At 54.0% G+C, this 24,558-nt stretch overlaps 1 protein-coding gene across 1 annotated transcript; it reads left to right on the top strand.

The window, feature by feature from the left end:
* Window positions 1-644: 644 nt before the first annotated feature.
* Window positions 645-23,249, top strand: Napa (NSF attachment protein alpha). Its single transcript, XM_020179614.2, has 11 exons — window positions 645-896; window positions 10,965-11,044; window positions 13,333-13,449; window positions 18,088-18,134; window positions 18,673-18,750; window positions 18,921-18,976; window positions 19,060-19,144; window positions 19,832-19,936; window positions 21,157-21,225; window positions 21,654-21,704; window positions 22,535-23,249. The coding sequence occupies exons 1-11, from the start codon at window positions 799-801 to the stop codon at window positions 22,634-22,636; spliced, it is 888 nt and encodes a 295-aa protein (XP_020035203.1). The 5' UTR covers window positions 645-798; the 3' UTR covers window positions 22,637-23,249.
* The last annotated feature ends 1,309 nt before the right edge of the window (window positions 23,250-24,558 follow it).

Genomic DNA, 24,558 nt, shown 5'->3' with positions numbered 1-24,558 from the left:
TATATTGGAACCTGATTTTTTTCTTATAGTACTAGTGTTTGAACTCAGGGCATCACGCGTTCTAGGCAGGCACTCTGCCGGTTGAGACACTCCAGTAGCTTAAACTTTTTAAGTGCGTGTCTCCCCACCCAGGTCTTTCAACTACTTCATTGTCCTCCCCAAGCCAGTTTCGGCACAGGTCGGCAGAGGGCGCAAGCAAAAGTCGAACAGTCTCCTTTTTATCACAGAGGGCTTTCCAAATGTAAAAACAATGACGTAATATAAAGCCGCGGAGGCTCTTCTACACTGAAGAGCTGTGAAACCCAAGAGGCAGCGGCTAGCTGTCATGTGAGCGTCAGTGTCAGCTGACTGGTGTCCAAGTTCCGCAGGGCGGGACGGGCCCAACCGAGGGTTCCTGTTGATTGGTGGAGAATAATCAGCGCTAGCATTTGAGGGGCGGGTTCTTGGCGGTAGGGCCTACGATTGGCTTACACAGCATCACGTGGAGAGCCCAGGAAGCTAGCAGGGTGCCCTTCGATGATGTTTGCTCATGCGCGGAGGTCCCGAGACGCCGATTGGAGGGCGCAAGTCCCGGGTCGTGTGCAGTGGCTGGTGGGGACGTGGGCGTCGGGGGCGCGCGCCGCACTACGAAGCCTCTCGTTGGCCGGCGCGAGTCACGTGGGCCGGGCCGGGGGAGGCGCGCGCCTGTGCGACGTCAACGCAGGCAGCTTAGCTCCCCTGGCCTGTGTACCCCTGGGCCGCGGCTGAGACCTCCCAGTGACCGGGTCGGGTGGTTAGCTGAGAACCTTTGCAGCCGTCATGGACAACTCCGGGAAGGAAGCGGAGGCGATGGCGCTGCTGGCCGAAGCGGAGCGCAAAGTGAAGAACTCCCAGTCCTTCTTCTCCGGCCTCTTTGGGTAAGAGCCGGGCGGGAGTCAGCCGAGACCTGGGCTGAGAGGACGAAGGAGTCATACCTGAGTTTGTGGGCTTAGGCACCAAGAGTTCGGGCTCCCTGACGGGTCGTGGGAGTTCCCCGGTAAGGTAGTCTAAGCCAGCGGGAGGGACACAGGATGAGCGCCTGGAGGACAGAACGCCTGAGGCGGCGGGAACGACCTGGACTGAAGACACACAGGCCAGGTGACACCATCTTGAGGCGGCGAAGGGGTTCCAGGGCCGCAGAACAGGGCCTGGGGAATATGATCCGAGGCCTTGAAGGGGGCCGGCCCGAGGGGACTTAAGGAGCATGGGCGAGTAGCCAGCGTCAGGCTTTTGGAACGCCAGGTGAGTCGTTTTGAAGGACTTAGGACATATTGGGGCTGGGACTGAGGATACCTGCTCAAGGGACCTACCTTCCCAGGCCCGTGGCAGTGGATTTTTATGGGCTCTGGGCGGTGGGGATGAGGGCAGAGGAGAAGGGTGACTACTAGTGACTAGTTGAAGGAGATGTGAGTGGAGGACTCGGGGTAATGGAGTTAGACGGTAGAGCGGTAGAGGCCTGGCTGAGAGGTGGAGATGATGGGTTGGGAATGATGGTGCTGGCCAAGGGGATGGAGGGTGAAAAGGGGGAGATGAGGCAACTGAGAGAACTCAAAGGGAGTCCGAGGCTGCTGTTGGTCCTCAAGTCTGGAGGGCCTAAAGGAGAGGACAGTGATGTGCTTTAGAAGAGGCTTTGAGGCAAGCTGGGAGACAGACCTTAACACCTACGAGGTAGCAAGCATTTACCATAAAGTTCATGTCAGCTCATAAAAGTTGACCATCCTTTGAGGAATCTTAGTAGCTTAGGAGAATCAAATCTCGAATTTGAAATGTGGCTCTGCCACTTCCTCCCCACTGGGTGTGGTGCAGCATACCTTGAATCCCAGCACTTGGGAGGCTGAGGCAAGAGGATTGAGAGTTTAGGGTCAGCCTGTGTTACCTAGTGAGTTCTAGGCTGGCATGGGATACATAGCCAGAAGCTGTCTCCAAAACAAAAACAAAAAAGAAAGAAAAGAAATGTAGTTTTGCCACTTCCTGATCATTGGTAAAACCAACTTCAGAGGTTTGCTTTGAGTGTCAAAGATGTGTGAAGTGCTTAGCATTGAGCCTGGCATTTGGTTAAAGCTAGTGGGACGGAAACAGATTTGGAGCAAGTAACAAGATGATGGATACCTAGATGGGAGGGGCCTGGAAGGGGTCAAGAGGGAGAGACTGGGAAGCCTGAGCATGGTTGGGAGAAAGGAGCCGAAAGGGAATAGGAGAGGGCTCTGGGCCTTGAGGGGTTGGGGAAAGAGGAGCAGGGAGATGGGGACAATTAGGAGAGGACACTGGTAAGGGAGGCTCCTGAAAAGGTTGAGTGGAGGCCATAGAGACTGAGGAGGCCTGGAGTGGAAGCTATAGAGACCAAGGAGGCCTGGGAAAGGGACTGGGGTGGGGGGTTGGTGAGCAGAAGAACTGTGTTAGGCTGAGGTGTAAAGTCAGGAACCTTACAGGCAAAGATGGGAAGATGAAAGGATGGAGAGAGCAGACCAGAAATCTGGAAAGGGCTGGGGAGAAGGTCCTGGGAATTGGAAGAGCCTGTGTTAGGAGCCTGGCAGAGGACTGGAGGTGCAGCTCAAGTGATAGAGCACCTGCTTTGCAAGTGTGAAACCCTGAGTTCAAACTCCAGTTCCACCAATAAATAAAATGAAAAATAAAAAAAGGGCTGGTGGAGTGGCTCAAGTGGTAGAGCACCTGCTTAGCAAGCATGAGGCCCTGAGTTCAAACCCTAGTATGAGAGAGAGAGAGATGAAAAAGAGGAGCTTGGCAGAAGTTGGTAAGAAATGAAGGAGAGGGATCATTCCAGGAGAGGAGATGGAGCTCACCCCCTTGTTTTTGGGGAGAGGTTTTTTTTTTTTTTGTCTTTTCTTTTTTGGTGCTGGGATCGAACCCAGGGCCTCACGCATGCTAGGCAAGCGCTGTACCACCGAGCTACATCCCAGCCCAACCCCCTTGTTTTTGTTTGGTTTTGGTTTCAGTTTTGTTTTCTTCATCTAGGGTCTCACTATATAGCCCAAGTTGACCTGGTATTTTTGATCCTCCTGCTTTAGACTCCCCAGAGCTAGGATTACAGGTGTGTACTACTTTGCCCTGGTAAACCACTTGAGGTTGAATAATGTTTAGCAAAAGAATTAGAAGAATGTGGCTGAATTGTCTGACATACAGAAACATCCGGTCTGATGGGTTGTATGGTTAGTTGAGGAATGTTTTATTAAGGCTGGGTATTCTTCGTCCAAAGGGGAGAAGTTCAAGTGCAGCATTTGGGGGTGGGGCCAAGAGCTCAGTTTTCAGCAGTAGTTTTCCTAGTAGCTCTCGGTGTCTGGTCCCTTCAGCACAGAGATGAGTGTACAGTTCGGTGGTGTTTGCAGGGAGCATCTGTTAGCCCCTGGGACACTTGTCACCTGGTGGGGAAGGCAAGATTAACACATCCCAAGTGCTAGTAAAGCAAAATTGTCAGTTGTTAGGAAGAACTGGATTTGTCATTCATGGGAAGCTCCTGAGCAGAGAGGAAGCTGTGTGACCTGGAGGGAGGCTCTTGGTGAGAAGTGAGTGGGGAGGAACCTTGGACATGCGAAGGAATCAGGGCATGTCAGGATTTCTAACGTGAACAGAGGTCTGCCGTGAAGGACAGGGAAACCAAGACCCAGTGGGGTGGCTTCCTAGAGGAGAGGACTCCATCTGTTGGGAGCGCTGAGCAGAAATTCTGGGGACAGCTTGAGCAGGGGCCCAAAGATATGAAATTCGTGTTTGATTATAACATTAGAATAGGCAAAGAGGAAGCAAAGCTGGACACAAGCGAGGCCTGGGAGCCTGAGCTTGGACTTGAGGAGGTGCTGGGGAGCCCTGAGGAGTCTACTGGGATCAGTCCTGGAGGGCTTGTGTTCTCCCTTTAGAAAGGACTGCGGCGGCTGGTGTGGGGACAGTGAAACGGGAGACTGTTGCAGAAAGCTAGCCGGTCTGTTTGCTAAGTGCTCACTCTGCCTGTAGGGCTTAGGGAAGTTGGTTTGTTTGCCCGGCACCACAGGAAGTGGGCAAGGCCAGTGATCAGTCCAAAAGTCCTCTTCTTCACCTTCGGTGTTGTGTTGCAGAGTAGTTTCTCCCTGAGGCTGGGGCTTGTTTCTGGGCACTACATTTAGGAAGGAATTGGGAGCTGCCACCCTCTAGCTGTCCTCCCTCTGTATTTGACAGACCAGGTGGTTTCTTCTGGTCTGAGTTGAGAAGGTACTAGAGGGACATGAGCAGGCCCTGCTGGAGCCCTGGACCTGTATGTCTAGGGGCTGGGAACATCCCATGGCCAGCAGGAGAGAACCTGTTTTATGGGCAGACTGTTGGCTCTGGACACCTCCTCCCCCTGGAGATAGGGTGGTAAACACTTGACCACTGGCTTTCACTGGAGGCCTGAGAAGGGGTGCACTGGAACTTGGCTGATCTCTATGCTCCTTCCTTCCCTTCTGGGAGCCTCAGCAGTGAAGGCTTCCTAAACCAGGAGGCCAAGTAGCAAGTCCTCACTTGGGATGCTTGTGGGTCATTGCCCCAGGTCTCAGACCCCCGCTTCTGGGCTGCAGGAAGCTAGGGGGCTTTGCAGCCCCAGACAGTCAGAAAATCACAACTGTTCTGAACTTTCCCTTGGTGGTAGCTGTGCCAGGGTGTGGAGGAGCAGTGCAGACTTCTGCCCCAGGAAGCACAGAGAGACAGGACAAAGAGAGGGGAGCGTCCAGCTCCTGTGGGGGTTGAACAGGTTCTGAACAGCAGTTCTGTTCCAGGGACTCTTCCTTATCTCTAATGGCTCCCCGCTACCTTCCCCACCCCCAAAAAAAATCCAAACTCAAGCCTTTCCTCTTGGATATCACTTTGCTCAGGTTGTTTCTTGATCTGTGAGATGGAGATCACAGTGTCCCCGCTTGCCACGGCTGTCCTAAGTAAATGAACAATGGTAGAGTGCTGTTTTTCCCTGGGAGTGCTGATGAAGGGCTCACTAGCATGGCTGTCATTCTGTATTGTCACTGGAAGTTGAGCTGCAGTCACTGGAGAAGTGAGAGTGGCAGGGTGTTGTGGATACAAACAGCACGTTCCTAAAGATCAGATGTTGACAGCCAGTTCTGTTTGAACTGCCTGTGGGCACCAGAAGCCCTGAAGGGCTGGCTTTTGTAAGCAAAGACTTGCCACAGAGTGGGAAGGCCGGTCCTGGACAGGGCCTGCTGGCTGTAGCTCGGCCTGGTGTGGGCTCAGCCAGATCTGAGAAGTTGGTTTGTTTGCCCAGCACCACAGCACCACATCTGGCTTTGCAACCAGATTCTCTCCCACCTGCAGAAGGCCCTGGTTCCTTTCCTAGTGGGTGACATAGTGAATCACGGTGCCCTGCTGGCTGCTGAGATCCACAGCTAAAAACACAGCATCTCTTGCCAATGTCCAAGTGGCTTTCCCAAGGGCAGGCAGGGGTTCTGAGAATCTGAGAGTGCCTGCCTGGTCCTACCAAGGTTCCTGGGCTCCTCCTACTTGGGACAGGGTCACTGATACCAGGGCCTTTTCAAACATCTGTTAAGGACAGGAAACGTACATTTAGGTTGTGATGGGGTGAGCCTGTCGGGGAGCATAGGGGCAGCAGTGTGAAAAACACAGGCCTGCCAGAGGGTGACAACTGCAGGCCCAGCTCCTCAGCTGACAGCCTAGAGAGGCTGTGACCCTCAAATAAGTACAGTTGTCTGTCAGCGTCCTTGGGGTTCTGGCCCCAAGCCTCCACTCACGAGATACCAAACTCTTCTCCAGTCCCTCATGTAAGGTGGTGCATGAATCCGCCACGGTCTCCATCCCCTTGAATCATTTCTAGGTTATGTGTACTGCCTGCTACAGTGTAAATGCTCTGAAGATGCCCTCTCACTGTTCAGGGGTAATGACAAGAAAGGCCTGTGTGTGTTCAGTAGAGGTGTTGGTTTTGTGAGTATTTTTGATCAGTGGTTGATTGGATCCGTGGTTTCAGAAGCTGAGGATAGAGGGGCTGACTGTATTGTCAGCATTGTGAGGGAAGGGGCAGAGCAGTGGGAGACCCTGGGTTCTGGAATCCAAAGGTCAGGTGGCACTTAGCCAACCCAGAGGTGGAGGCCCAGGAGCCCACACTGAGATTCTCAAGTAGGAAGACAGTTTTGTGTCTGTACTGTCTGTGGGCCTGATGACAGTGATGCAGTAATTTACATGCACCTGCTGTGTGGCAGGCACTCTGCTGGCCCTGTCTGAGAGAGCACTGATGCTCCAGCAGCCCACAAGGTAGACAGTCCTGTCCCTAGGGACAGAGGAAGAAGCAGTGGGCTGGTGCTTGAACCGAGGACTGCTTGTCTACTCAGCAGTTTTGCCAGCACTACTGGCGATGCTGGAGTCCCCATGTCTCGGTGGCTGGTACCTCAGTATGTTTCTTCTCCTGCCTGTCATAGCTGCTGTGTGAGCATCTGCTTGTGCTATGCCCGTATCAGGCATCGAGTATCCCTAGACTCTACTCCTCTGACTCCTTCCAGCTAGGTTCATGTCTCAACTTTACAACAAAAGAGAGGGAGGTTCCAGATTACTTGTCCAAGGTCCCATACTTAGCAAATCTCCTAAAACGGATTTGTACCCAGGTTTCTATGCTCAGAGTCCTTCTCTTTCTACCCCTTGCTCTTTGCAGTGCATGGGAGGCCACCGGGCCACTTCAGAGTTGGGCAGGCAGCATATAACCTTTATTCTTTGATGGCTGTCACTGGGGCTGGTGCAGTGTGGGGAGATGGGTGCATAGAGCCTGCTGAGGCTCATATCATACACCATTTAGAGAGGCAGCTGCACAACAGGACAGCATCAAGAGGGTCAGGGCCAGTGGGAATGCAGGTGGAGGAGCAGCAGAGCTGGTGGCCCTCACCACCAGCTTTTCCCTTTCCTCTTGCTCCTTCTGTCTGTTGCACTGTCACCATGAACCCGGCAGGGGGCTGGCGTCATTCATTCCCCTCCCTACCCGCCCGCCCCACCCCCGGCCTAGAGGAGGCTCAGCACTGCTGAGCAGAGAGTACAGTCCACTTGTCAGGAAGAAGTGGCCACTTTGGCTGCTTCATCCCAAGGAGATGCTGGCAGGCAGGGACCTGGCTCGCCCTCTTCATTTTCCAGAGCACTGTGGGATACTGAGTGAGAGTCAAGGGCAGGATAGGGGTGCAGAGTCCAAAGCTCCTTTCCCAGCCCTGCCACTTCATGCAGTGTCAGTTGGACAGACCCCACACCCACTGAGGGACCTGTCCTGTGTAACGCAGGGTGGTCATATTCAGTAATACCCCTGGGCCCTGGCGCCCAACGCTGGCATTGTGAAGGCACACACACACATAAGGTACCTTGAGAGCTGCACTGAGGCATCTAAGGACATGGCAGGCCCCGGGATCCTTTCTTCCCCGCTGAGGCTACTGCTGGAAAATCAGGTGAGTGGGCCCTTAGTCAGGAAAGAACCATGAAGGACAGGCCTGTGAGAGAGGATCTCAGTCCTCAGATGGGGAGGTGCTCCTCTGCTCAACCTTCTGAGGTCCTTAGGGTGCTGGGGGAGAAGGGCATGTTTCTGGAGCCAGCCCAGGAAGTGCCTGGGATGGAGGTGAGAGGGAGGGAAGCTGAGCCTGCCTCTGCACAGAGTCCTGACCAGGTCCCACCTGGGCCCGGGCTTTCCTGGCAGCACACAGCCCTCCATATGGCAGCTGCTGGAGGCTGGTGGCTGCGCCTGGGAGACCTAAGACTGCTTCCTCCATGTTGGGAGGGGGAGAGAGCAAAACTATGGTAATTATAGACAGCCCTGAACCAGGCCAGCCCAAACCAGTTCCCTCTATTCCTAACCTGGCGAGGCTTGGTGGGGAGGGGTGAGGGGGGAGAAGGGGATGGAAAAGTGCAATGGAGGCAGCCTGGAGGTCAACACAGAAGGGACTGTTAGCTGTCACACGCACTGTGCCACTCACACCCTTCCAGAGGAGCTTTTGTGGATATCATACAGGAGGTAGAGAGGGAAGGTCTGCAGTTTTAGTCAGGAGGTCCCTTGGATAGGTGGCATGAGCCCACCTGGCCTGGCATGGGAAGTCTGGAGTGAACATGCAGAGACGGTTTAGTGGAGCTGGTAGCTGGGGCTTCTCCCTCCTGGCCAGTCTCTCTGCCGCCTGTTGCATTGGAACAGGATCTCTGGCCTGAGGTGTCTCCAGCCTCTTTTCCTGCCACTTTACACACTGTGGCCATCCTGCGCTACTTCTCTTCCTTGAGCTCACCAGTATGCACCTGACTTGGGGTCTTTGGAGTGCTCCTCCCTGTGTCTGGATGGCCCTGAGCTCCCTTCTCAGATGTGGCCTTCCCCAGCCCCACAGTGCATGGGTCACTGTGAGTGGCCTTTGCCTCTGTCTACTGCCATCATCTCAGACGCTCAGATGTTTGTCCCCTGCTTCTTCAAGATTTGCCAACTAAACCTATGCAAGTCACTTACTCCTTTGAGGACTTCCCTCCCATCTCTGTGGGAAGAGGTTGGGATTCAGAGATCTTCTGCCGTCATCTGTCACCTTGTGAGGCAGTGCCAGGACTGGTGTATGCAGGGCCAAGGGAAGCAGCCTGGGGCCTGAGCAGAAGGTAATCCCCTGACTTTTCCACTTTGCAGTCAAAATCCTTGACACGGCACCAGGCTGGCCCTGCTTAGCCTGGGATCAGAGAGTTGGCCTGGGCAGCTGACAGGCTTTGCTTTTGTATTGTGTCTGTTCTGTCCCGCTGAGCCAAAACAAACCTGACTCAGACTGACTGCTCATTGTCGTTAACCACTTTGGGCCTCTTAGTATGTTGGGTCATTTCTGCTCTGTCAGGAGCCTGAACTCTTCCAAAGGACAGCTGGGGATGGGTAGAACTAAGCTGTACCCATGAAGAAGGGAAGGAGGAATTGGGGGTCAGTGCATGGGCAGATGTGTGATTAAAGGTCTATGAACATATCCCTTTAAGAGAATGTTGCAGGGAGGAGGAATGGCCCAAACAATGTATACACATGTGAATAAATTAATTAAAAATTAAAAAAAAAAAAGAGAGAACCTTGCAGGACTGGGCAAAAGAGTGAGACCCCATCTCAACCAGCAAGCCAGGTATGGTGGTGTACATTTGTAGTCCCAGACATGAATGAGGCGTAGGTAAGAGGATTGCATCTGATGCTGGCCTCAGGCAAAAATGTGAGAACTTACCTGAAAAATAACTAAAAGAAGACACAAAGAAGTGGTGCAGCAAGGAGTGCCTCAGAGCTTCTGGCTGTGCGCAGTGTGGGGCCACTTGACATTGGGGAAGGATGGGATGGAGAGGATTTGTGTGGCCTTCCATTGGTAAAGCACCCCGTTTTTCCTTTCAAACAAACAAGACGCTGCTTGTGTCAGTATGGGAAGAACTAGAATTCAATCTGTGGGTCTCCCAAGTGTGTGGAGTTTGGCCTACTGGTTATGCGGGCAATGGGAGTTTGACCAGTCACAGAGACCATGGGCCTCAGGGGCGAGGCCTGCTGAGATGCTTGAGGCTGAAAGAACAGAGGACCAGGCTGGGCTTAGGCGTTTGAGCCACTAATGCAGGTGGGTCCCGTCAGAGTTCACGGGTACTGTTTCGAGGTTGAGAAGCCAGGGCAAAGCCCAAAGAGGATGCAGCTTATTTTTCTTTTTTTAATGTATCAGCGATTTTTTTTTCTCAACTGTTCTCAGAAGAAGCCAAATAAAAAATTTTAAAAAATAAATAAATGTTATCAGTTAGGTGCTGATGGCTCACGCCTGTAATCCCAGCTAGTTGGGAGGCAGAGATCAGGAGGATCTCAGTTCTAAGCCAGTCCAGGCCGAAAAAATAAAAAGCAACCAAGACCCTATCTCAAAAATACTCAGCACAGAAATGGACTGGGGTGTGACTTAAGTTGTACAGTACCTTTCTAATAAGCATGAGGCCCTGAGTTCAAACCCCAGTAATGCCCAAAAAATGTATCCCTAGGACTGGGGATATAGTTCAGTGAGTTCAAACCCTAGTACCGCCACAAAAAATAAATAAATAAATAAAAATGCTATTCTGAATGTCCTTGCAACTTTTCTCATTTGTTTCTTAGGATAGGTTTCGAGAAGTATAATTCAATGTGAACAGCAGGGTCAGATGTAAATCCTAATTTTAAAATACAGAAATTTTTCTTGAATAGATAAAATGTGCATATGGTTTGAAAAAAAAAACAATTAGACAGTAGGAACGAGGGTGTACAGTAATAAGTCTGCCTCCCACACCTGGCCCTAGTTCCACAGACTCCACCTTAGAAAAATGCTGTTACTAAGTTTTTGTGTATTTTTCTAGAAATATTCTGTGTTTATAAACATGTATGCTTCTATTCTTCTCATCTGTTTTTTTTTTGACACAAATGGGAGCATTTTATATTTCTATCTTGCAATCATATTTCTTTGTTTTTGTTTTTCTTTTCCCTTGTATGGCTGTATGTGCCCACCTCTGAACTGTAATGACACACTCCTAGTGTGACAAGGTCTTTGTGGAACAGTATACAATGTACACAGTTAAGGCACTGGGGAAAGCAGCAAGGTGTCTACAACTGGGCTCATCCCCCAGAATGCTTTGCATCTCCAGGGAAAAGGGATTTGCAGAGTGCCTGGGACCCACAACTGGTCACCCACAATGCAGTCAGGAAGTGGAAGAGGCTCTCAGAAACTGGGAGGAGGTCAGGAGGCCCCGTCATCACCACCACCACCACCAGGATGGGCACCCACCTGGGTCCTTTCTAGGGAGGGAGCAGCCATTCTGCCTATGCAGACTGTGCCTTTATGTGCAGGGATGGGGCTACTGCTTGGAGGCCTGGGAAAAGGAGCTTCCCAGGGCAATGGGGTGGGGTGCAGGAAGACTCATGCCCACTCTTGCTGAGACAGAGCATGTGCTTTGTTTTTGACACCAGCCTTGGTTGTCTCCTTATCTTTCTCCCTTTCCTTTTTCCCCAGAGGCTCATCCAAAGTAGAGGAAGCGTGCGAGATCTACGCCAGAGCAGCAAACATGTTCAAGATGGCCAAAAACTGGAGTGGTATGTGCTTCTGCCAGAGCTCTTCCCCCTCTCCTCCCCAGCTCTGCACCGAAACTCAGCTTTGCAGCCCCCGCCCAGCGTCAGGAGCCCACTGCCCGCGTTCAGTGGGCTACTGTGCACCTTAGGTCAAGGTGAAAGAATAGAGATCAAGGAAGGATGAATAGAGCATTGAATCTTGGTATGGGTTTGAGCTAATAATGAGGGAGTGGGGGACCCAAGTCAGAAGGAAGTTCATAGATACTGTTTGGAGGGTGAGAAAGCCCTAAGAGGGTGCACTTTATTTAAAAAGAAAAAAAAAGTATCCCTGGGACTGGAGCTCTAGCTCAGTTGTAGATGAGCTCTTTCTCTCTCAATTCAGAATTTCAGGTTTTCTGGAAGCTGCTCCCTCTTGTTTGCATCAGAGGCCACGTTCTGGGTTAGGGTACCTCCGGGTGGTTCTACCAGCAGCAATCCCAGCTGCCACTTCTGGGGCTCCTAAGTACCCAGGTGCATAGTTTGATTGCATCATCACTGCAACCCTCTGAGGGTTCCCTTAAAAATCCCGTTTTACAGATGCTAAAGATGGGACATGGTCAGCCCCTCTTTGCCCAAGGTGCCCTGACTAATAAGCAACAGAACAAACCTTCAGAAACCAGGACCCTGATGACAGAGCCCATGTGCCTCCCCAAGGCGAGGCAGCAGGGAGGGTTCCTTCCAGGCAGCAAGGCAAGGGTCCACTGGGGCTGCCTGCCACCTGGAGGAGAGATCTGGAACCCTATGTGGAGCCCTGTTGAGGTTGATGTCATGATACAGCTTCCACTTTCAGCAAGGATGGATTGGGGGAGGAGCTTTCTGGACATGGGGGAGACAAACCTGAGGGTAGCACCTTTGAGGCAGGGTGCAGAGGTGTAGGGTAGACTAAATTACACCATTCCTGGGTTCTGGAGAATTCTAAGAGTTTTCCTGAGCTTTCACAAGGTACATTGTGTGTAAAGCCCAAGGCCTTGTGGTTTTCGTGCTCCAAAACTGATAAGGGGCCTTTTGTGAAGGAACACCTGCTTTTTAATCACACACATATTGACATACTACTTTTCCCCTAAAATTTGTCTCCCTCACTCCCAGCGATCCAAACAGGTCTAGGCCATTCTCCCTATCATCCCATTTTCTTGAGATACTTGACTCAGACTCTTAAAATAACCATGGAGCAAAGCCCTGGCAGGCCCTGTGTGCTTCTACTCTCCAGTTAGAGGGTGAGGCAAGCCTCTGGGGTGTCCTCCAGCTCAGGAATTCCAAGGCATAGATTTGAATTTGCTGCAGGAGCTCAGCACAGAGCTGTAGGTGGTGGTGGAGCCCCATTGCAGAGGGAGAGGTCCTCTGCCTCCCGAAAGTCAGTTCAGGAATGGAATGGCTCGGAACCTGGAAGGTGACCACGTGCAGATGAATACAGGGCAGCCTGAGCCTTGGCTGTGGATGCTTTCTTTCCAGACTTGAGCTCTGTTTTTTTTATTTATTTTTTTGGTGGGGTGGGGAGGTGGTACTGGAGAGTGAACACAGGGCCTCATGCTTGCTAGGCAGACACTCTACCACTTGAACCACGCCCCCAGTCCCAGACTTAAACTCTTGCAGCCATGTCCTGTTTCCCTTCTTGGGCATGGACTCTGTCACCCCCACCATGTGCCTCCCTGTGATTGTGGCTTGCCACAGTAACCTGTAGTGACAGCATGAGGGCAGAGAAACAGGGTTGGGGAATTCAGCAGGAAGAGCTTTGGGGTATAGGGAACAGGACTAAGAAATTGGGAGCAAGTGCCAGAGCTTAGGTAGCTAAATCTCGCTTGCCCCTTCCTTCCCAGAACAACCCTATGATTCCGCCTCCACCATGTCTTCTAGTGCTGATGCTGGCCCTCTGGCTCCAGGCTCCCTAGGGAGAGCTGCTGAGGTCAAGAGGTGCCTGAGCCTCCAAGCCTGGGTTTTGTGTCCAGGCAGCTCTCCGCTCTGCCTGCCTTCTCCTCGGATCTGTAGTGCTGCTGGACCTGGAGATGTTGCTAAAGACTGGAATGAGGGGCATGGGATCTGAGCTGGGCTCACCCTGGCTCTCCTTCTGTGCCTCTGGGACTCAACTTCCAGGCTCCCTCATACCACCAGGTGGCCCAGGAGCAGCCTCTGCCCAGGGCTCAGAAAACCTGAGGTCTGGGCCTCCCCTGGATCACTGCAGCCAACCATTGCTGCTCTTGGGGACTCTTGGGTTCTTGTAGAATCTTTGTGCAGATCCACAGAATCCAGGACCCCTATGCTGTGCTCTTGTGTTCCAGCTGCCGGGAACGCTTTCTGCCAGGCCGCCCAACTGCACCTCCAGCTCCAGAGTAAGCACGATGCAGCCACCTGCTTTGTGGATGCCGGCAACGCCTTCAAGAAAGCCGACCCGCAAGGTAAGGGCCTCTGTGGACCTGTGGGCTGCTGCCCAGAGCAGCTGAACACTGTCCTCTTTGCGTGACCTCAGGGGTCTGTAGGTTGGGTTTTTCCAGTGGCCAACATGTGATAGGCTGGAGGCGAAGCAAGCCTTCATTTCAGAGCCAGTTCCTCCTTTGCTGGCACCCGCACTCTGCTCCACATCCCCACTCTCTAGCTCTGGGATGCATAGCCGTCCCCCTCCCTGGCCTGCGAGCATTTGGGAGTGGGTGTCACATTTCAGACCCACTGCCTGCCAGGGAGAGGCAAAGCTGTTCTGTTGTCAGAATTAACATGCAGAAGGCAGCGGGGGCGTCCTGAGACCAGCCAGGTAGGAGTCGCTGCCGAAAAGGGAGCGGAAATTATCCTAACCTGGCTTCCCCACACCCTAGGGAAAATGAGAGAACAGAGCCTCAGATTGAATTGCCAGAGAACAGGATCCTTAAGATGAGAGTGTGGGGGCAGGGGCCCAGTTTGGGGCAGACTCAGAGGCAGAAAACAGTTGTCACTCTGGTTCATGGAAGCCCAGCTCATGGGCCCAGATTTTTGGATTTCCTGGGGTGGAAATTTTGATTTGGTTGTTTTTACAGCACTGGAGATGGAACCTGGGGGTCTTGGGCTTGCAGAGCACATGTCCAGCCACCGAGCTGCATCTTCAGCCCTGGGAATTTTTTTTTCTTTAATCTTGGTGCCAGACATTGGTTGCTAACTTCTAATTTTAGCAAGCAAAGACATTTTTGAAACTGACCATCTAGCGTCACTGTCCTCAGGAGAGTGGAAATAGATGAATGTTTTTTAAAAAGGAGATATATAATCTTGGAATAAAGGCCTGTTCGTGGGAGAGGACAGTTTGCAACAGAGGACAGAGGTCTCTCCAAGGCTGTGTGAGCACTGTTTCATGCCCCCCACCTGTTTTGGGGGGTTGCTGCCACACCCCATCATCATTATGGGGGAGAGTTCCCAGTAAGAGATTTGAGCTCTGTATAGACCAAGAAGTTTTTGTCAGTCCCCAGACTGACCAGCCACTCCTTTTTAGCTGGCATCTCACAATGTTGGCCTGAGTGGTGACATAGTGGGGCTTCGGCCCTGACAAGGACCAGAGAGGAGCAGCCTTGTGACTGGGAGAATTCGAATGCACCTGGCTGGTAGCATGAGTCACTTCAGGCTCATGGATGATTTGATGACCCAGAGCAGCCTGGGGTTTGTTTCTGCATGTGCCCTTTGTAGAGCCACCCCCTCCCCCACCACACACACACCCTGAGCCTTCCCTTCTGCTCCCTGGGGAACTGGCCTCCTGGAGATGGCACCTGGCATCTGTGACGCTCAGCTGCTGCTCCATCCGGAGTGACTGGAAGGACTTGTTTCTGGGGCAGCAGCTGCCAGGTTGTGTGATATGTGCATGGCACCATGTGCTCTTCCAACAGACTGGCTGCAATGTCATTGCAGCCTTCCCGCCTTTGATCTGAGGAGGGAGGGCAGGGGCCATCCCTGGCTGTAGGAAGTACAGAGTGTGTGTGCAGAAGTGGGCAGGTGGACTTGGCCAGGGCCTTACAGGGAGGAAGGAAGGACACAGCTGGGAGAAGAATCTCACCATGCTGGGCAAGGGGACAGCAGTGTCCAGCCCACTGCCTGACACTGTGCTCCCCAGTCACAGTTCACAGGCAGGGGCTGTGGCCAGCCCAGGGTGAAAGGAAGAGGCCTATTTGCATGTGAGTGAAGCTGCTTGTGACCATGGCCAGTCAGGGCACACAGAGAAAGGTGTGGCCCCCAAGAGAGGACACAAGGTCTCTGATGTCTGGGAGCATGTGGCCATCTCCTGAGTTAAAGCACAGGACAGCTATGAGATGATGCAGATGCCCTGCAAGGCCCCTGGCATCCGGTGAAGGGGCAGCCCCTGCCTGGCTGGGGCTCCACAGCCCCCACCCCACCCATGCTGGAGTCCTGGGAAACAGAGGGATATTAGCACCCTGGCAGCCCAATTTTCCCTAACAGGGGCCTTCCTTGGTGAGCTCCCCTCCTGCCCCATGGCCTCGCCCTTTGCCCTCCCCACAGGAGACTCTGGAGGTCTCTCAGAGCAGCTGCCTTGCAACTGAGGCCTTTGGACTTCACTCCCTGTAGGCACCCTCTCCCCCTGCAGAGGTGGCACTGGGGGATGTTGCCTGAGGCTTCTCAGAGTTTCCTGACCACTGTTAGCTGCTCTGTGTGGACATGGAGGGTGCTGGGGCAGGGAAGGGGCTTGGCCCCTACTTGTTCTCCCCCTTCCCACACTCGATGGTAAGTGTATCAGATACCTGGCATCTTTTAGCTGAGTCCATGTCTTTGCTGGATTCTGTGATTTTCCCTGTCATATTCAGGAGGAGGTGGGCTGAGCCCCAGGTGTGTCCAGTGAAAGCTTCAGCAAGAGGTGGCAGCAGCTAGAGAGGGTGCAGCATGGGCCTCTCTTGGCCCAACCTCCCCAGACCCTCCAGCTCTCTGCAGGCGCACCCACATGGGGCAGGGCTAACCAGGGGCTAGACCCTGCTCTGTTTGTCTGGGGCTGCACTGAGGCCTGGTAGCCTGAGATAAACCCTATGGAAGCAAGTATATCAGAAGCTTGTCCAAGGGCAGGCCAGGGTGTGTGGCTGGTGGCCTATCTCTTTCCAGGACAGCAGTTCCCAGAGTGAGGAGCTGGCATGAAGGAGACTTATCCCTGTGACTCCGTGTTCCTCCCCTGCTGCCATCGCAGGGGCCACTGCTCACTGACAGAGCCCTGTCAGCAAAACAGCAGCTGCTCTCACTGGGGTGCAGCCTTTGCCACCTCAGCTGCAGGGGGTCAGTTTGGGCAGCCAGGGTTTGGCCAGAAAAAGGAGCCAACAAGCGGCTGGGCCCAGGTTAGGGGAACCACATGGTGGGTGGTGCAGGGCTGCTGCTACCTATTTCCCCAGATCTCCCCAGCATCAGGCCCAGCTGGTTGCTAGCTCATCCATTGCTTTCCGACCTGTTCTGTTACAAAAGTGTGCACGTGCATGTGTGTGTGAACAGTTTCCGGCTCACTTTCCACCTCCTCCCCTTTCCTTTGTTCTTCTGCTGCCTCAGCCCAGTGAAGGCTGTACATTCTGAGTCATCTTTGGGTCCCCAGAGGCCACTTGGAACTGCACGGAACCCCTAGACTCCCAGGCAAATGCTTTTTGCTTGTACGTTTTAGAGTGTGTGGGCCCCCTGAAAGCTTAGCCACAGCCTGAGGATAAGAGTCTATCTCAGGCATCTCCTGAGGGAGTTTGGTGTCCTGGCTGCACCTTGAGCCCCTTGAAGGCAGTCCTGGTGTTAATGGGCACCAGTGCAGTCTGTGATCAGATTTCTAAATTCTTGTCCTGCATGGAAGAATCCATGGCAGGACACATGGGTGTAAATGGAGTTTATTAAAAGTTAGGGAAGGGAAATACAAAGGGAGTATGGTGGGGCCCAGGTGGGATCTGGAGGCTATAAGAACATGCTTCCCATCTCCAGGTGCTTTTAAAACCTACACCAACCTATGGGAAGGGAGGAACCAAGTGTATGCCCATCCAATAATAAGCAATGAGTGGGGAGAGACATGGGCAGTTCCCAGGCCAGGTGAGGGCAGTTCCTGAGCCAAAGCATGGTCAATCTGAAGTGTAACATTGTTTCTATGAGTCCCAAACTTTCCCTAATTTCAGCCTGCCTCCTGGGAGTGTCCTCAGCCCAGGCTACTCTCAACCCGCTGGGCTAGGTGGGGAGCAGGAATGGTGGAAGGTCCTGAACCCTACTCAACCCATAGCCTGTGTTCTCTGCCCCTTGCCCTCTGTCTCCCCCCCATCCTTCCTCCCTCAGCACCTCCTCTCCTGAGATGCATTAACGTGCTTTTAAAAGATCCCATCCTCAGAGCTCCTTTCTCAGTGCTAGAAAATGCCTCCCACTCATGCTTCTCTTTCCTCCAAATAACTTGTCAAAAAAGATGCTTTTCCCAAATTTGAAATCTTGCAAGAGATAGTACAACAAAGGTAGCCCGGTTCCTCCTTGCAGTGCCACCCAGGCATGTTTGTTTGTTTGTTTTGGCAAAACCTGCCATTTGAGGGTGGTGGGGCAGACAGCAGAGGATTGTGCTGACCACCAGCTGGGAGAGGGGGAGAGGGCAGTGGGGAGTCTGCACTGAGGGAACCTGTTACTCAGCCTCCTGCCAGAGGTCCAGGTCAGACCTGTTCAGGGTCTTACGGTGATGGTGGCAGAGCCCAGGTAGAGCCTGGCTGTCCCTGCTGCCTCCAAGACCACCTCAGGGGCAGATCCCATCTGCCCCATTCCAGCATTTCAGTCCTTCAAGAGCAGGGCTTTGGCAAGTCAGGCCCCAAACACTCAAGGGAGTCTTGCTGTGCCCTGTCCCTGAAACTGCTGGAAACATGGTGGCATTATGGTGGCCCAAAGAGGAAGAGCTCCTGAGAGAGATGTGTCCAGCCAATGTCAGTGTGCAGGGAAAATCAGTTTGGCCAGGTTTCCTAGGAGCTCAGAGCTCAGTCCCATAGCCCACAATGGACAACTGTTGATTCCCACCAGACCCTGTGGCTACCTCCTGTCCTAGGGATCCAGGGATCTACTGAAATGATCTCACTTTCCTTGTCTCTCTCCAGAGGCCATTAACTGTTTGATGAGAGCCATCGAGATCTATACAGACATGGTAAGTAGAGCTCACTTACTTGTTCTGGCCCCTCTGTACCCCAGCCTCTTCTCCTGTCCCCCTCCTCTGGCACCACCAGCAGTGTTCCTTGTCCTTCTGCAGGATCAGGTCAGAGCCGGGGTATGGGGTCTCCCTGAGCTGCTCAGGGCTGACAGGATCCTTCCCCAGTCCCAGCGCCCCCCACCCCCCTACCCCCCCATCCCCCGCCCCAATCAGTTTTCCTTTGCATAAGTCATGGCTACTGGAGTGTTTATCCGGCACACGCCCTTTGCCGGACCTTCCTTACTAGTGTTTCTTGATTAGTGACTTTTGGCAGCCAGGGCTAGACAGAGCCCAGAGAAGGCCCAGCTCAGACAGGCAGCTGCCAAGCCAAGGCAGGGAGCCAGGTGAGGGACCCCCACCAGGCCGTGGCTCTTGTGTGCCCTGTCACACCTCACCTCTGTGTGACCACACCCTCCCCTGCCCCGAGGCGGGCCCTGAAGAGATCTGGTTGAGTGGGGGAGAGGCGCAGTGTGAAGGATGGCTGTGTCCCCCCCAGGGCCGATTCACCATCGCAGCCAAGCACCACATCTCCATCGCGGAGATCTATGAGACGGAGCTGGTGGACATCGAGAAGGTGAGCAGGTGCCGGGCCTCCTTCCCTCCAGGAACCTACAGTGCTGGCAGAGTGGGTTAAAGGGATCTGGCTGTGTCCCAGTCAGGGTCAGGGCTAAAGGAGATGAGGCCACACCAAGGCACCTCTCCCTCTGCTGCCCTCCCTTCCAGTGCCCTCTCATGTCTCCCCAGGCCATCGCCCATTATGAGCAGTCTGCAGACTACTACAAAGGCGAGGAGTCCAACAGGTAGTCCCTCCCCTGCCTGCCCACTCCACGGTGGTGACTTGGGACCTGCCACCCCCTCCTCTGATGGCCCCTCCTCCCCACAGCTCAGCCAACAAGTGTCTGCTGAAGGTGGCTGGCTATGCTGCCCAGTTGGAACAGTACCAGAAGGCCATCGACATCTACGAGCAGGTGGGGCCAGGTGGAGCTGGGCTTCTCTTAGTGCCTTGCCCTCCACACCCCTCCCTTCCTTCTCTGCACTGCCCTCCCTGTGGCCCTTACCTTGTGCTTTCTCCACCTACACTCCCCTTTCCTACATGTGCCCTTCCACCCTCACAGCTGCTGGAGGCCTGGAGTAGGCAGCTCTGCAGAACCAGTGAAGACGCAGTGGGAGGATTGGCCATGGGTGGCAGAGCTGGGTCCCTCATCCCTAGTGGGAGGCAGGGAGTGCCATGTGGGCTTCCTCTGCTGTGCCAGAAGGGCTGGGCTATGGCCATGAGAAAGGCAGGCAGCTGGCCCTGGGGAGAGAGGGGCGGGCACCGCCTCTCATGTTCCTGGAACTGCCGCCTCTCTTCCCACTGAGTGCCAGTCCGCCATGGGGCCTGACAGGGGTGCCTCCCCTCCTTGGGCAGCTTAGAGGCCTGTGAACATCTGGCTTCCTTTCACCTACCCCACCTTCATCACGTCCTGGTCACTCATGCTCCAGCTGCTGACTTCTCTGGACTGGTCCCTGGCCCTGCCCCTGCCCCGAGGCCTCCAGTTATAAGACCTTACTGCAGGACACAAGACTCAACTCCCAGGTGGCCCCTAGAGCCTGGCAGTGATCCTGGCCCCTGGGTTCCCTGTCCTAAGCTCAGTGTTGCCTCTACATGGTCACAGGTGGGGACCAGTGCCATGGACAGCCCTCTCCTCAAGTACAGCGCCAAGGACTACTTCTTCAAAGCAGCACTTTGCCACTTCTGCATTGATATGCTCAATGCCAAGGTGAGCCCAGGCCTGGAAGGCCGTCTAGCGCCCCTACCAGCCACATCACCACCCAGGCGCCAGTGTCTGTCACCAGGCCATGCCCCTCCCTCCAACTGGCCTTTAAGCAGGAAACACTGCCTGTCACTGGCGTGATTCTACCCTGATCCTGCTGGGCCCTGGAGGTTGCGTTCCCAGCTGCTGGCTCACTGGGTGCAAGCTCTTTCTACTTTGCATCCTTCACCACCTCAACCCATAGAGGCAGGGCCATTGTCCACCATCATATGGGTGAAGACACTGAGGCCGAGGTGAAGCTCCTTGTTGAGGCTGCATGCTAGGGCACTTCAGTCCTGCATCCCAGGTCGTGGGGCTTCTGATGGCACCTTAACTGTGGCGTTGTGCCCACCCCACCTATTTTGGCAAAAGAGGGGCTAGTGCTAGGGAGGGGCAGTGGCCAGTGGGGTGGAGCAGTGGTCAGCATTGGGCTTTGATAACTGGAACTCCCTGAGCAGACGGGATCTGGATTTCTCTGACATCTGGCCACTCTGCTCCACCTCCTTGCCTCCTTGAGTGCTGCTTCCCTGTGGGCACCGGTGAGGCAACTATGAGTTTGTGTTGTCCTTTTGTTTTTTTGAGACAGTGTCTTGCTATGTGGCCCTGGTTGGCCTAGAACTCACAGTTCTGCCTCTGCCTCCTGAATACTGACTGGGGTTCCAGACATCCATCATCATGCCTGGCTTTTTTTTTTTTTTTATTGTGGTATTCGGGATGGAACCCAGGGTGCCGTACATGATAGGCAAGCACTCTACCACTGAGCTTCACTTGCAGCAAACTTAGGTTTTGTTCACTTGGTACTCTCTCTAGGTTTGTTTCCCTGCTTTCAAAGTGGGCTCACCACTACATGACCCTCCCAGGATCCTCATGAGGGTTAGAGTAGTGGAGCACCCAGCCCTAGTGTTGCATGTAGCATGCACATCTGCCCCTGCCCAACACAGACTGGAGGGAGGTACTGGGACTGCCTGGGAAGCCCAGCCCCTCCCCTCACCGTCTCTGCAGCCAAGCTGACATTGGGCTCAGCTCCAAGGAGAATACTCCTAGCCACAGCACCAGGTGTCTGGAGGCTAGGGAGCAGCACAGAGAGCTGACTCAGGCCAGCTGTTCCCAGGTCCCCTCCCTCCAGACCAGTGTCTTCAGTGGCCCTGTCTTTATTAGCTTGTCCCCTCCCTCTCCCTGCTGTTCAGCTCGCAGTCCAGAAGTACGAGGAGCTGTTCCCAGCCTTCTCGGATTCCCGGGAATGCAAGCTGGTGAAAGTGAGTTTGGGGCTCAGGAGGGGTGGTCAGAATGGGGCCTGGGGAGGGGGATCTGAACCTGGGCTCTAGGCGGATAACCATCAGAGTTTCTGCATGGTTCTCAAGGACCCGTTTCGTTTCATATGTTTTCTTTCTCCTTCCATCTGGGTCTCCATATTCTAGATAATACGGGTATAGCTTGGGCAGTGGGGCTGGGGACAGGGCCAGTAGGCTGGATTTGACCACCCCAACCCACCCACACACACAGTAGTGTTCTGTCCCAGCAGTTGCCTGGGGTCAAGCTGTTCCCCATGAGGCAACAGGACAGGGTTGTGCCATAGTCTTTCTTCCTCTGCTGGGAGTCCCCCTCTGGTTCATCCCCCATAGCATATGTATGGATCTAGTTCAGGCCAGCCTGGCTCTGACCCCTGCCTGTCACTTGCTTGCAGAAGTTGCTAGATGCCCATGAAGAACAAAATGTGGACAGCTACACAGAGTCGGTGAGTGGCTGGTGCAGGTGGGTAGGTCCCCTTAGGGGATGGGCCCCCCAGGCTGCCCTCCTCCAGTGCACTCTTCCAGAGACTTTACTCCTTTATCGATGGTCTGCAGGCCCTGACTGCAAGTTCCTTTTCTGTTGCCACTCCAGAATCCTTACATGTACCTCAAGAGGTACGGGGAGTGTTTGCCCATTTTATAGGTGGCAGCACCAAGACTGAGGAGGGAAGGGTTCTCACTTTGACCCCTTGGGTTCAGACCCACCTTTGTCTACCCCCCAAAGGGCAAGGTCTTTGCACCACTCAGGTTGAGCAGTTGAGGCTATGTCATATCAGTCATGTCGGGTACCCTAGGAGGAACAGGAACACATGGCTGAGGGCAGACTCCCCTCTCCCCACAGACCCGCCCCATCAGGCTAGTTCTCCTTCCTTTACTCTGTTCTGAACATTATGGAACTCTGTAGTGTCTAGCTAGCTCCTATTTTGGTTCTTTAGGTAGTGTTCGCCACAGTCTTTCCTTAGATGCCCCAGAAAACTTAAGGACAGAGACCAACTCCTTCCCATCCCACTGGCCCCGAGGGTGGGAACCTGGGAAAGGTGGGTACTGGTGGCCTGTCCCACCTCTCCAGGCCTGGAGGCCAGGCCCTCTTCATACCTCCAGCCTTGTTCCACCCCTAAGACAAGGAAGCTTGGCAAAGGAAATGTAGTAAAGATGGGAGCTGCCAGGCTGGTCCTCCCATCCTCCTGGAGACCAAAATGATAGGGGCACCTCTTGACCCCCCGGGGACTCATGACCCAGCCTGTGGCAGCCACCCCCACCTGTGATGTGGCTGCAGGTGAAGGAGTACGACTCCGTCTCAAGGCTGGACCAGTGGCTCACCACCATGCTGCTCCGCATCAAGAAGACGGTCCAGGGTGATGAGGAAGACCTGCGCTAGGTGCCACCCGCTGCCCTCCTGTCCCATCTGTCCAGAGAGATGGGCCCGACCCATGCCCAAGACCTTCCTTCCCTGCCCACTGGGAGTCTGCAGGCCACACGGGCCACAGCGGGCTCAACACCACTGGCTCGGGGCACCAGCGTGGGGCCTGCTAGCTGGACAGTCATCTTCTGTTCTCGCTACATCCCCCACTGTACCCATTTATTTAACCTAACAGCATCCTCCTCCACCTGGACCAGCTGGACAGATGTTGGATACAGACTTCTTGGCTGGGGTGCTGCTGGGGGCATGGGGTCAGCATCTGGTCCCCCACTCCTAAGCAGCTGAGTTGCAGGGCTGGTTTCCATCTCTCACCTTTTTCCACAGCCAAGCTCTGAGCACATGTAGCTGCTGAGACTTGTTCTCACCATGGGGTGTGAGGGGATGGAGGAAGCCCCCTGTGCCAGGAGCTTCCCCCAGCCTCCTGCAGCCCCAGCCTCTCAGGTTAGACCCAGGCCCTAGAGTCCAGACCTTCACCTGCCTACTCCTCCCCCAAAGCTTCCAGGTCTGTCTGCTGGTGGTCAGAAGCTGCCTCTGGCACAAGAAGGAAATAAAACCCGCCACTTTTGCATGAGTCTTTCTTCCTCTTCACCTTTGCTGCCCTCTTGACCTGCAGCATCATTCCCCTCTTGAATCCCGTGCCATCTTGTGGGACATGGGGACACATCCTTGGGGCCACCTTGACTGGGAGGAGGCTTGGGTGGGCAGCTGCTGGGCTGGAAACTCAGGGAGGGTGGTCTTCGGGGGGAGCTGCAGTGGGGAGTGCCAGAACATTGGGCTTGACCTAAGGTCTCTAGGACTTTGGGGTCTGACAGCCTCCCTCAGCTGCTCCTCAGGGCCACCTGAAGGGTAGACTCCAGCAGGCACTTGTCATGTTTTGGGGGAGACAGGTGGAAGGGGCCCACTGACTCTGTTCTTGCCCCACATCCACGTTTCCCTGGAAGACAGCCACTTGTTCCATCTGTCCCAGGATGGCCCTGGTGGGCAGAGTATGAGGCCCGAGGGGATCTAGGGGCTGGCAAAGGAGGTGGCAGAAGCCCCACACCCAACACTCTGCAAGGTGGGTCTACCCATGATTCAGGTGAGCAGCCTGGGCTAGAGGAGACTCAGTGCTGGGGCACAGTCACAGATGACGGGAGGACAGGAAGTGAGCAGGGCAGAAACCATGCAGGGAAGGGGCTGTCTGGGAACCTCGCAGCTACTGGTCCTGGCTCCAGCATGCCAGCCTGCGCCAAGCTCAAGTGCCTTGTGGACAGTGGCCCACCTGGACACCCTGCCCTGCTCTGTCCTCTCCAACTCCCTCCACAACTCCAGTCAGTTAATAATGACTGCCCAGAGCATAGTGACAACACCTGAGACCTAAAACTGGTGACCAGTGTCCACTGAGGGCACTGGCTGAGGTCTGTGAGAATCTTTTTTCTGCCATTTGTGACTTAAGTGATTCTCAGCCTTGGCAGTACTTTGAAATCATTAAGTGTTGTTTAGCATGGGCCACTCCCTACTGGTTTGATTGAGGTTCCTATTCTTAAGTGTGGTTTTCTGGAAGCTGCTTATGTAGTTCAAATGTTCAGTAGGGTGGAATCCTGTAAGCAGGACAGTCCTTTCCTTGCCAGCACATAACTTCATTTATTTATGCCTTTACTCAGTGATGATTAGATGAACGTGGTTTACACGTTGCCATGTGAGGAAACTACCTGAGCAGGGGCAGCTCAGCCCCGACAGCCCATCCACTCAGGGAGGCTTCAGGAAGCACCTGCTGTGAGCCAGGTCCCAGGAGCAGCTGCAGCCCCAGACCTGCCTGCCCACCAGTAGCACTTCCTCACCAAATCCAGAAATCAAACTGCCTGACCTTTTTACCACCTTCTTTAGCCAGTGGTGACTGA

The sequence above is a fragment of the Castor canadensis genome, chromosome 16 (assembly GCF_047511655.1).
Source record: "Castor canadensis chromosome 16, mCasCan1.hap1v2, whole genome shotgun sequence".
Classification (NCBI taxonomy): domain Eukaryota; kingdom Metazoa; phylum Chordata; class Mammalia; order Rodentia; family Castoridae; genus Castor; species Castor canadensis.
This window is presented reverse-complemented; position numbering and strand designations above follow the sequence as displayed.